This window comes from Coloeus monedula, assembly GCF_965178545.1.
Source record: "Coloeus monedula genome assembly, chromosome: 5".
In the NCBI taxonomy this organism is placed as follows: Eukaryota; Metazoa; Chordata; class Aves; order Passeriformes; family Corvidae; genus Coloeus; species Coloeus monedula.
Window position 1 is genome coordinate 39,349,738 of NC_138785.1, and position 13,709 is coordinate 39,363,446.

Consider the following 13,709-nt stretch of genomic DNA (forward strand, 5'->3'; position numbering starts at 1 on the left):
CAACTATCTACACATTACCAAAATATTGATAACAAACTGTGAAACCCATAAACACACTTCCAAATATATAATATAATAATAGAATTACTTTATTGATAGCAACTATAACCTGTTTTTAGAATGACTGAAATATTGTGGCTGTTTCACACTGTCCCCCTTTTTAATTTGAACTAATTTTACACACATGATTCTACAGCAAAAGTAAAATTTAAAGAGTAGATGTTTTTTTCATCCACTTGCTATTGTGCTTTAACAGCAGTAGAAATAGAAGCTCACTTATGTTTTGTTTAGATTATCTATTTATTATCTATTTATTTAAATTATCTAGATTACAAAATTATATTTTCTAATAGGATCATCTTTGGCAACATTCCCCTTATACTTTCACTGGAGGCTAAAATTCTTTATAAACTTTTTTTTTTTTTTTTAAAGGCTTTGTAAGGAACAAATAGAAAATTTATTGAAATTATTTAACTATGCTATGTACATTTAAAATGCTTGTTTTCTTTTTACATTTTGTATTAGTTATAAACATGCATATAGTATGACAGACCAGCAGTAAATACTTGTGCATATATATTTTTATTTACTAAATCTACGCTCAAATGGAAAAATTGTTATGGCAATAGAATACTAAAAATATTTAAACTTTAAAGCTGTGTATAGTACAGAATTTAATTATTAGGCAAATATTATACTTATTATTCTTATTAATAATTCTTAGAATTGCTCACCTGTGGAAAAGATGCCTTGGTTACAGTACTCTTTATTAGCTTAATTGATGGCACATAAGCAGAAATCTGCTTTACCTGTTCTTACATTTTTTGCTGCTGCTTTAAAATAAAATTTAAAATTTATTTAATTTCCTGATAGTTACATGAAATGAGGCTGCAATTAAAAATTGGCAGAATTATTTCTATAGCAACTGTTATAAAACTGGAATTAGTATCAGGTATCTATTTAGCAGATCTTATCAAACAATCCTCAATATAGAGGTAAGCTATGCCTTCATTTAACTATAGAAATAACAATGCCACCATGCTGGAAAGGTGGGATGGAGATTAGAAATTAAAAATCCTGGTTGTTGTTTTTTTCCTCCCTCTTCAAAATGGTAAAATTTCATTCTGGCAATGTTCTGGAGTATTATTGCAGGGTTTCTAGTGTAAGAATATATTGGGCAGAGGGAATGCTCAGCTGTTTTGCAACATAAAACCCCCATTTTTGTACGTACGTGGGTGCTGGAACCTAATGTTTTACTTTCTGCAGATATTCTTTGAAAATGTTTTTCCTTTGTTTACTCCATGGAGCTTGCAGAAGAAGAATTCAGTTTCAGAAGTTAAAATTCATAGTTTTTGATCAGTCAGTATCTGATCTTGCTTTTGTCAAAGGAAAGACTATCTGTCTTTTAGCACAGAAATCTTACAACCTGGTATATAAAATTGTTGATGCAGAGGTGGAGAGCAAAGGTAAGAACTGAACATGCAGCCCCATGACTGATGATTGGGATCTAAAGCATTGACTCAACTGCCATTCTACTATATTTAAAATCTTTTGTTGTAGTGTAAGGATTTTTACTAATATTTCACAGTTAAAATATCTTACAATATGTAGTATAACTGCATCAATGTGTTGCACATAAATTGTGCCTTAACATGAAATCTTGGGCAAATGTACTCCCTCTTTAAATTATAGAGCGAGGTTTAAGAATTCTTTCATTACAAAAATACAAAAACAAAGTCAAAGGATGTTTTTATATTGGGGATCCATCAGATAACAATCATTGTGAATAACATGAGGTTGCATTTTCTTTAAAGTTGTTTGTACAGTGGTGAGTGAGGGGAATATGCAGAAAAGGTTGTCATTGTATCTGCTGTTACAGCTGTGGTTGCAACTGTCAACGGGTTCAAAAATTATTTTCAAAAATAATTTCAGATTGTTTGCTAATATGTAGCTTCATTGTCTAGTACAGCAAGTCAAATACAGATATCTCCCCCTTAATATTAAAGAATACTTTGTCTTCAAAAGACTGTTTGACTCCTCTGTAAAAGTCATATTTCCATTTGAATGAAGAAACATATCAAGCTACACAGCTAGTGCTTTCCAGTTAAATTATTAAATTAAATCCAGTTAAAAGCTTTCCAGCTTTCACTATTAAATCTCAGTTAAGTTTAACATCACTTTATCCCTGCGAAACCAAATCAATTTTTCTGTGGAAATAATCTGTCCAACAGTATTGATATGTTTATAAGCTTCAGAGACAGCTTCACTGGCAGCTGCAGTCTGAGATAGGAGATCTGGCACTTTAAATCCATGTTGCTGGACTGTAATGATGCCCTGTTTGTTCCACCCTGCGCAGGGCTCCTGCCAGGCTGGGCCAGTGATGCTGTGCTGCCTGTGGCCGGAGCCGAGTGGCCCCGCAGCCCCAGGAGAAACACAAGGAGAACCTTGTATTCCACGTGCTTTCTCAGCCCTGTGCCTCCTGTGGGTCTCTGGAACACTTTCAGCAAGCCTACAGGATTCCACTGTTGGATTTCTTTCCAGAATTGACATATTACACTACTTTTTTTTTTTTTTTTTCTGAAAATGCCTTAGAAGACTTTTTAACAGGTATAAAAATTCATTTAATAAGAGCTTTATTGTAACAGTCTTTAAAATTGCTCTGACCTGGGTCAATGTTTGCTTCAGATCCTGTTCCTAATATTTTAATATATTACTTAACATTTATTTCATACTAAGAATTCAACCCACCAGAGCCACATTGGAATAGGGCCCTCACAGCATGAGAACAGTAACAAACCTGTTTCCTTTCATTTCTGGCTAAAAAAGGGATCATTTTTGGAAGGGATTCTACCAAGCACTAGCACCAGGTATTTCATTGCTCTGTGTTTTGGTATGTGGCAGTAGCGTGCTCTGACCTGCCAGAAACCTGTTCCAGTATGTAGTCCTGCCAGGCCAGCCACATCCATTCCCTATTTTGTTTGTCCCTGTTACATAGTAACAGAAGCAATGCCCCATCCAACTTGGCTCAGCTTGCCAAAATTAGCTCAATTTTCACATAATTATCTGTTAGGAAAAGACGGGAGTTTATTTTGAAGAGTGCCTCTTGCCTGAGATCAAAGTAATGGTATTACCACAACCCAGTTTTTTCTGACTAGTCTCCTATTCTGTATAATTACAGAAAAAATAGTACCAAATACCTGTAAACCACAAAGACGGTCTTGTTTGCTCTTTGGATGGTGGCAGGAATCAGGGGGAACAGTGGAAATAGATATTGCAAATGCCACAAGAGCATGAACACACCTATTTGCAATGAGATGGGCTCGACTCTGATGTGACTCTCAGCAAGACTTTTAACATTATCTAGTTGTGTTCCAAACAGGTGTTTTGCAGAATCTTTGCCTCAATCTGATATAGGTGTATGTAACGTGAGAGCTTTTTGCCACTTTGTCTGAATCAAGCTTGAAAAGCGATGTGTACACCTGAAGGTGAGGATCTAAATGAGCTCATTCTACATGGAGAAGTTCAACAGTGCCGTGGTTGGCTTGGCAGTTCATAGTTGGCTTGTCTGTCAAAGTAATACACAGTAATGGTGTTGTACCTAAAACCACAAATTGCTACTTTCTGGATGAAAACCAAAACCAACAGACTCACTCCAGTACAGACTCAGGATATGATGGACTCCTAAGCCTCTCCTCATATTTGCATTTGAATTTCCTTTACAAGGACTCCAGAAAAGACCCCTAACTAGAGTTCTTGCAGGGAACAGAAACAAATTAAGGTTATTTAACATGGTGTCAAGACAGCTGCATTTTTTATTAGGTGCATATAATTTAGCAACTGAGTAAGCATTCCTCTTTGTGAAAGCTTCCTCTATAGTTAGTTCCTCACTTAGCATCTTTCCAGTAGGAACATAAATACTGAAAGGAGTCACTGAAAAGGAATGGAAGAGAGTGAATCACCAAGGGCAAATGGCAAGTTTTCAGGTGTCCCATGCTTTGGTTTGCAGAAATTGAGTATCAGTCACTGAGAAAGTACTCTGTTCTCAAAGGAACAGATGACGAATGAGAAGAAGGAAAGGAGGAGCACTGCGTTTTCATCTATTCAGATCACAATCATCAAAATTCAAGGGCATGAGCAAAGCCTTAGGGTTTTCTACTATCTCTTGGGGCTGTCACCATTCTGTCTCTGGCTAGAGTTGAGCAACATAACTTCAACCTTTTCACAGAAATGCCTGCTAGAGTATTCTGGGATTTTCAATAGGATTTTTGGAGCTGGGTAAATGTTGACAAAACAGATAGTAAGAGAAGTAATGTCCTTTCGTGAGCTGTACCCATCCTGATAAAGAAAACTGACTTTTTTGAAAACCTTGTATTCACCTCCTAAACTTGAGCTTGAAGATTCAGTATCCGCATCTCCACAATATGCCTTCAGAAACCTCCCAGATACTATACATTAAAATAATTATTTAATATGCTCATTAAACGCTTATGATACAGAACTGTTACGAAAAGATAAGGGAAGTGCCCATATAATTCTGTTTTACAAGAGGAGAGTAGAAGAATCTCTGCATTAAGATTTTTGAGAAATAAGTTACTAATTGTACCAATAAACAGATTTCTATAAAAAATTGAGGTTATATTCATATCAGTTTAATTACAATTCACAGCACAGGCAATGAGGAAGACTAAAGAAAGTTTCTCACTGTGATTAATGAGTTGTCTATATAAAAGAAAAAAAGAATTGACGTCTAATTATTTTATTTTTATCAATGTATATAGTGCACCCATCACTAAGTATTTTTAGGTACATGAACAACAGAAATTTAAAAACACATAAAATACTGACTCCAAGTGGAAAAACTTAAATAATAATAATGAAGAAACTCTTTGTGGTTCAGGTGTGTCAAACAGATTTTAAAAACATAAACACAATTAAAATTAACAGCACTAAAGCTATTAAAGGTTAAGATAAAATTATACCATCATGTCCCAGAGTATCAGCACACTTATTCAATTCAGCTGGATTAGCACCTTGGCACTAGTTGCTGAATGGCTCCCAATTACTATTACATTACCAACACCAGGTGTCAAAGATACAATTTTTTTAAGCAATACGCAAAAGGCTTTTTTTTTCTGCCCAGCAGTTCTTTAGATAAAATGTACAATGAACAGAGAGAAGAAAAAGTACTCGCTATATTTAAGTTTCTAACGATTAATTACTATGTTATCTGTACTGTAAGAAATTCTTAAGTATTGTTGGCAGCTGGAGTTGTGGAACAAGATGCAGTCTAGCTCTTCCTATGTAATTTCGGATACATAGTCGGCAGAGCTGACAAAGAGAGGATGGTGTGGCTGCAAACAATAAAGAAAGGAGTTTAATTGTACAACTATAAAAGCCAGCAATTTATTTTACAACAGTCTTGCACAATAATGGGATTTCTAAAAAAAACAAAAAAAAATTTCACATTTTGCAAATTTGGCCTTTTTCTTCATTCCCTTTCCTTCATTGCCTTTCTGCCCTCAAAGATAAAGACTGGGGCTGTTTAAACCTTAAAAATAGTTAGGGAAATACTAAAGAAAGCAAGACAAGGTCAGTTTTTTTAAATGAAAAAACAGCTCCCAGAAAATATCTGATGTTAATAACTTTAAAAACTGCAGACTTGTTGTTTTGGATTTTTTTATTCACAGTACAGGTTATATACCTGCTACAGCACTACCAGCTGCACTACCAATGCATCACTGCAACAAGAATAAGCAGGCAAAATACCCCGAGATCCTGGACCATATTTAGTGGTCTTACTAGTTAATAATAATGTCTTTATCACTCTGCCCCCACTCCTTCAAAATGAACATGGCTGTTTTCTCTGGACAATAAACCTATATCTGGTTCATGCCATGTAATTTTTTTTCTTTGCTCTAACTTAAAAACATTACTAGTCTTGGTAAATTTGTGAAAACATACAGTTTTTAGAGGAGTTTTGTTAATAGGACTCAGACTACAGAGTGGGTTTTTGGAGGAAAACATGAATCAGTGTTACTTGTCAGTTCACCTCTAAAGCGATACCCATGGTTATTAAAATAGTTTCTTTCTCTTGTGGCTTATTTTTACATTATACATAGGTCAGTCTGAACAAATCCAGTTCCCTTTGGAATATTCTCTTTCTCCAAAGAAGATAGACCTTTAAGAGGTTTGAGGGACTCTAGACTCTTTAGTCTCCTATTTCTCAGGTTTTTATAATTTTGTAAAGAAAATTTAGAAAATTAAACTTCTTACGCTTTTTGCCCACAATCAAAATAATTTGCTTTATATGCACATAAAATATATATTTAAAAATATTATGACAGCTGACCAAAATGAAATATATTTTAACCTGAAACTTAAATACTCTGTTTCTTTTTAACAAGGTCTGTAAAAACCAATAAAAATGTAGCTTTAATGTCTACTTCTGTAAACACCCAATAAACATATGACGATACTTTTTCAGCTTGTACAAATTCTGATGCTACTTGATCAATGGGCTCTGGCCTGAGGCTAAACATTGCTGAGTATGTTTATAGTTAGAAAGGAAATTACCTGAATGCTCATATATTCATTTCATAAAGCACAGTGTTACCTTCTATAACATGGGTTGTTTGGGCTGTTAATAATATGTGGGTTTGTTTTTTTTAATAATACAAGTTGCGGTTTCAAATATAAACGTGTAAACTTACCTTCATGAAACAGCAGTAGTCTCTCCACTAAACTGCTTGGGGCAGCTAAATCAACAGGCCTCTCAAAATCTGAATTTTTGGCATTTATGTCTGCCCCAAATTCAAGGAGTAAGTTTACAATCTCTGTACTAGAATGCTGGGCAGCAGCGTGGAGTGGAGTTTGCAAATGCTTTCCTTTCTGCACATTGGCACCTGGTGGGTAGATGCACATAAAGAGATGTAAGAAGAGATTAATTAAATTTGCCATTGAGTAAGAAAGACGAGGCTACAAAACAAACAAAAACCACCACTGGCCTGGAATGCCACAGTGCATTTAGCCACTTTCTTAATTTCATTGCATAGAACTATAGTTAATCACATCAGTGTTTTGTATGTTTTTGGTTTGTTTTTTTTTTTTAATCCTAGGGTTTTTTACCTAAATACAACCAGATAAAAATGTATCAGGTACCAACCAGGTAACATGAGCATCATTGTTGCCTAATCATTAAAAAGCACTTTTTGTACACATTTAAGAAAATTTTCACTACATAAAAAACATACTTTCCTTATTTAGGTCTTAAAAAAAAAAAAATCACTAGACTGAAGTTTTGTACACATATTTTTGTGAGTACATCAACTCAAGAAGAAATCTTGGATGCTTTATAATTTTTCGAATGTCAGAACTAGCAAAGGGTTTGAAATAAACTCCCATCCCATCCAACCTTTATTTATTAACCTATAAATTAATTTTAATTTTAATTAAGGTGAGATACACAGTCAAGAAAGCTAACAGGAAACAAAAGCCCCAAACCATTAATTCTCCCAATCCATGGGTTCTAATTATTACACTTTTACATTAATAGGGAATTGTTAACATATTTTAAATTTAAATGGACTAAATTAATTTGTAACAATTCATTCATATTCAAGAAAAATAAATCCATATGAGAGTTAAACTAAACTAGCTAGTATGGAAGAATTTCCCTTACAGGCAAGCTGTTGGTTCACCTAAAACCTAGCCTTCTTCAGACTTCTTACTGACCTTTTGTGGGACCAAAACACAGGTGATACAGTTGCCTTCTGTATCAACTTTACTCCCTGAATCAACACCTTTTGCATTTTAAATGCTCATTTGAGTAAAATAATTTAATAATGTCACAAATCTAGAAATTAGGTCTGAAATCTGAATAATTCACTGTTCTTAATATTAACAATTTGAGCATGCTTCTGCAGTACCATTGTCTTGCTTATTTCATTGTCTATCTGCTTTTCAACTTCTAATACATTCTCACAAACTGATAAAATATGAAAAAATTTAGATTTACATAAGTAGTTACTTATATTCTCAATTTACATAGCCATTTCTACTTCAGGGCAGCAACCAATGTATGCTCTTCTGTTACTGTTTTTTCTGTATGGTAGCATTTGAATCCCAAAATATGCTAATTATACTTTTGCTGTTCTTAAACACAAAAATTCACGACATAGGATAATTAATCATCCAAGGAGATGGACTCAATGAGAAACACTTTAACTGCTTGTTTAAGTTCTAAATATAACATGCAATCAAGTAGAAAAACTATTCTGGTGCAATGATAGCAAGGCTGAATTATTCATATATACATTTTAACTCCTTGTTCTGCAGGATACAAAAGCCTGTATGTAGATGCCTGAAACACAGCAAATTGTCTTTGAGCTATGCCAGTTGTGTCCCTGGACTTGTGCTGAAACAGAGCGAGCCTTCAACATCTCTTACCCATTGATTAAATAACTAATCTGAAATTTAGGATCAGATGCCTTTTACCTCACCTCTTCCCTCTGCAACTCAGCCTCTATGTCTCATGAAAAGATCAATCAGAACTTGCTGAAAAATGAAAGCAATTGGGACTACATTGCTAAAATAGTTCAATTGAAATCTCAATGATTATTATGTAAAATTTCTCAAAACTAGTTTTTTACCCCTGTTTTTCCTACAGAAAATTAGTATCAATAAAGCTGCAGTATGTGCTGAAAATTTTGAACACACATTCTTACTAGTCTTGCTTCCTTTTTTTCCTCATATGCTTACTAGAGCACCAAAAAATAAGATATACTAAGTTATTATAAGAAAACATGAATCAGCATAAAGTTTGAAGTAGAGTCCTGCAAGCAAGGGTTCCAGTTGAGTTGACTGAGCACAGCTGACTTCAAAGGTGAGTACAATATGTTTATTTTACAGACCAGCCATATATTTATTTAAATCATGACATACCTGCATAAAGAAGTTTTCGAATACAATGGATCTGCTGTGAAACACAAGCTACATACAGAGGTGTTCCTAAATGAGGAAGATCTTGGTCAACATCTATACCCCAGGATAGCAGTACCTCCAGACATTCACTGTGACCTGTCAGTACAAAGCGTGACAGTTTGCTCGACTTCAGTATGCTGTCTCATGGACAAAACCACACACATTGCTTAACCCTGTTACTGAGACATTGCTCAACTGCTCCACGTTTATTCAGGAAGTAGTTTCTTACCTCTGCTGGCTGCTTCATGTGTTGGTGATGGCAGACAGGACTCCCACTGAGCTTTGGCACCATACTGTAACAGGAGCTCAGCACATGCTGCACTGCCCCTCGAACAGGCATTAAATAAAGGTGTCACTCCATCAATTGTTGTAGCATTTACCTAGGATATATAAAATCTATTTATGAACAGAATTGAAAGAAAGGTAGATTTCTAAACAGGAAATAGTTAGAAATTGCATAAAATACAAAAAGAAAAGTACTAGGTCAAATAACAACTGGCCAGTCCCTGTGCTACTGTCTTCCTCTTACCATGCTGCTCAGTTGAAATTAGTTTACTGTTTTTCTAGTTAAACTATGTTGGATAAATACACCTGGAATACTAAAGAGCATATATTGATGTCTGGGCAGTAAATAATTTTCAAAAGTCATTGCACTGAGCTTGTTTCACTGATACAGAAAATCTACACTTCACATAGTAAGGGGATAAAGGGATCTTCTCCTCACAGCTCTGGCAAGAATGCAAACTCCATATTAAATGTGAGCATTATTTGCCATTTTCTTTGATAGTTTTAGTCTCCAGGTTGAAGTGATATTTCACAGGAAGGAGACAAAGCTAATAGCATAGGCCTACTGTTTTAATACCAACCTCATCATCTCACTCTTCAACTGAGTATTTCCAGTGTGAGTAAGGAGACAAAGTAGGCAACTTTGTGAGGGCTAATAATACTAAAGAAAGGAGCACAGGTATGAGGAGAGGGCTCCTTCCAGGACTCTGGCCTATCTTCTTTCATGCACCCCCCAAACCTACCAAAACAATTAAAGATACTAAAAATAAATCAGGTGGGAAAATGAAATTTTTTCCTGTAGTTTTGTATCCTTAGAATCCTTGTGCTACCTAAAGTAGGGAGAAATTGGTTTTGGAAACATCTATGTATCTTTTCTCTTTCTCTGTAGTAACACAGACATTTTCTACATGCTTCTCAAACCTGAATTTTAAGAACAATAAATATTTCCATTACAAAGATCAGAGACCTGGGAAGCTATGGACTTGAATTCTGATGTCAACAGACATTACAGTGAAAGTGATCTATAATGTCCCATTTTTGTTTTGGGATAAAAGGTAAGACAGTCTATGTCAGGAGTACCGAAAAGAGACAGTGCTTTAGTGCTTTTTTATACTTAGACCAAAGAATTTTTAAGAGCACACAGGTACAGTGTGACAGCAGACATTTTGAAGATTAAAAGAACAGTCTCCTGAAAGCCACTCAAAGCCAGAGGAACCCAGTCAAGTGGAGGAATGGATTTCATATTTTAGAAGAGAAATATCATAATGAATACTGCTAACAGATTCACCCCGACTCATTACTGTCTCTGTGACTGCCCATCACTTTCATTTGCCAGCATTCAGATGGCAGCTGTAATTACATGAGATGAACGCAGCCAATTGGGTAAGTAGAGACCAATTACATTAAAATCAAGGAATATATCCTTCTCAGTTAAGCCAAGGTTAGCATTGGACTTCATGTAAAAGAAAACAAAACCAAAGCCTTACATTTGCTCCTGCTTCAAGGAGGATTCTTGCACATCCTACATGATCTCCCAGGCAGGCTTCGTGAAGTGGAGTTACTTGGTCAATTGTTAGTGTGTCTACATTGTACCCCTAGAATAGATGTGAATGGCATTTAAAGATCATACAAAACCTATTAAAAGTCGTTTCCTCACACTACTGTTCAAATTAATACTTTACAGTACTCTAAATAGGCTTAAAACTCAACTTGCAATAAGTAAATCCTCAGTGAGCATAGAAAGAATCTTTCATGAATCAGTGCATAACAGAATAAAAGTTCTCAGCTCTTCTTTTTTTTTCTTTTTTAATCAGAAATAGGCATAAAATATAAAGGGTATAAAGAAGATAGGAATAGACTGTTTAGATGCACAGTGACAGGGCAAAAGGCAACAGACCCAAGTCAGAACATGGCTAATTCCAAGCAGCTGTATGGAAAAAAATTTAACTGGGGGACAGTGAAACCCTGAAACAGATGAGGGAGAGGATGGTGCATCTCCACTCTTGGTGATATTTAAAACCCCATGATGACCTGAGTCTAAATTCTTCTGTTATTTTATCATCTAACTTAAGGTCTGAAATATCCAAAGCTATGAATTTTAGCAAAGAAACCACTTACTGGATTGATAAAATCACCAAGCCCTTGAAATTTTTTCCAGTAGATGTAGTTTGATTCTTAAGAATGAACAATTTTATTTACTGGCTCTCATCAATTGTATTCTGTAGTATAATTTTTCAATATCAAAATAGCTAATGGATCAATACTGCAATATTAAAATTTAGCATTTACAGTATCTCCCTTTGCTATTAACAATTTTTTTTTAAATGACAACTATGCAGAACCCAGAATCTTTCAGTGATTCTTCCTGTTAACTAGTATCTTCCTGACTAGCTCTATTTACCCAAAGGCTTAAAGCAGTGAAACTATATTGATCTATACCTTGCAAGACCAGAAGACTGACATAAATTTAGACAAAACTTCACAACTTTGATTGTTGTGTTGTTTGGTTGTTTTTTTTTTGGGGGGGGGAGGAACATACAGAGAAAATATTTTAAATACTAGCTTATATATTATAATATGAAAAATTCCTAAATATGTATTGCTCTGAAAAATTCAAGCGAAAAAAGCAAAACAAAGCATACTAAATCTGTGTTAATAATCTATGCTGAGAAATTAAACAAAAATGAAAGCAATTGTAAGAACAGAGCCTTCACCTGTGACAATAAAGTCTTTAGAGAAAGAAGACGTCCTTGACTGGCCGCCTCATGCAGAGGTGAGCGATCTGCCCAAGAACCTATATAATAACAACAGTTATTGAATAAACCATATGAATTAGAAAGGCTTTAGAATGCACAGAGCAAAGCAGAAAATATGATGCACAGAATGAAGTCAATTGTCCTATGAAATTAATTTTTCCTCTTTAGAGACTGTATTTCAAATGATCAGTTTCTAAATAATAAAAAAGTGCTCTATAATGAACTGTAAACATCTCTAATAAATGATTATGTGTTCCACAGAACAAAATACTAAGATATTTATATCAGTAATCTGATTTAATAAATTCATTAATTACCATATTCCACTTCTATTTTTGCATTGCTCATTTTTAATACAAGTAATTAAACTTCGTAGTTGGAATATAGGCATTATTTGAACTTAAACCAGATGCAAAGCTGACTGAAGAAGTCACAAAGAAGCTGGTGTATATGAAAATCAGTGTGGAAATCTTTATGTATGGTGAGATTAATTTGAAGCTACTACATAAGTGCAAGGAGAGAAATACAGTGAGAATCACAGTAAAAAAATTACTATAGTAGAAATAAGATATAAAGTTTAAGTTTTCATTCCATAAACTATTAGGCCTAAAAATAATTAGCTATGTTTACTGTAAAGGTTTGGCACTTATTTTCATTTACTTATCACCCCCCAAAGAGAAAAGTGAAAGAAAGTAGTAACCCAACAAGAACCCTGCCTTCACACACATCTGCCCCCCATAACTTGCAACCCAGCTTCCAGAGACATCCTGAAGCTCTTGCTGAAGGACCTGCCCTTTCCACTAGAAGACTGGACACTGACAGGTCCCTTCTAGCCGGCCAAGGCTGCAGGCAGAGCTGATATTGATTTATTGGATGAATTTTGAAAATCCAGTTTTGAGAGGCTGTGCAAGGAAGAAACAACTTCAAAATGTATTATGAATTATCAGTATTTATTCCTCTAAGAACAAAATCACTGGAACTGTAAAATACTAATACAATCATTTGTGTGAGTTATATCAAGCTGCCCAAATTCCTGAAGAAACGTAGAGAGAATTAGCCTGGAATGATGAGTTGCTAACATTGGCAGATGACTCTTCCATGAGTGCAGGTTTGACTTTGTTATGGACAGGCACTGCCTACAGAGCCAGCCACTGCATTTACTGACAACGCGATGAATCTGAAATAAGAAGGTTGTTGCTCAATCACTGGCAATCATCAGCCTAAGCACTAAGATAACTACACCCCAGAAATAGACCCTGTTTCTGCTTCCTATTGGACTCCTTCTGGCCAGAACTTTCTGTTTCAGAAAGTACACTTTTGTTTACTATAAACAGCCCCCTCATATCACATCAAGAATGATGAAAAGATTAAGGCTACTCAACCTGAAAAGAAATCAGGGCATAGTTAAAACCATATGAAATAGTGCACAATAGGAAAATGTAGATAAAACCTCCATTTTCCTACTGGTGTTACTGAACGAGACTAAAACGTACACAGACATATGACTGCATCTTGGAGAACACAGTGCACTTCGTGACTCAGCATTACTGAATATTACTGAGATCAAAAACTTGGCAAAACAAAAGCAGAGATGATTATTTTAATTATCATAAGACTACATAAAGCTGATCACAGAAGTTTAAAAATGTGAGAGAAAGGCTTTATAAGCCTGATCTTAAAAAAGCAGTG

At 35.0% G+C, this 13,709-nt stretch overlaps 1 protein-coding gene across 4 annotated transcripts in view; it reads right to left on the reverse strand.

Moving 5' to 3' along the window:
- Positions 1-4,633: 4,633 nt before the first annotated feature.
- The window catches only part of ASB5 (ankyrin repeat and SOCS box containing 5), a 28,751-nt gene continuing 19,675 nt past the window's right edge, over positions 4,634-13,709 (reverse strand). For all 4 annotated transcript variants that reach the window (XM_082282049.1, XM_082282051.1, XM_082282050.1 and 1 more), the window contains 6 exons: positions 11,979-12,058; positions 10,752-10,859; positions 9,209-9,359; positions 8,941-9,075; positions 6,711-6,902; positions 4,634-5,351 (listed from right to left, as the gene is read on the reverse strand). In XM_082282049.1, coding sequence (XP_082138175.1) covers positions 5,224-5,351; positions 6,711-6,902; positions 8,941-9,075; positions 9,209-9,359; positions 10,752-10,859; positions 11,979-12,058 — 794 coding nt within the window. In that variant the 3' untranslated portion in view covers positions 4,634-5,223. The remainder of the gene's footprint in view (positions 5,352-6,710; positions 6,903-8,940; positions 9,076-9,208; positions 9,360-10,751; positions 10,860-11,978; positions 12,059-13,709) is intronic.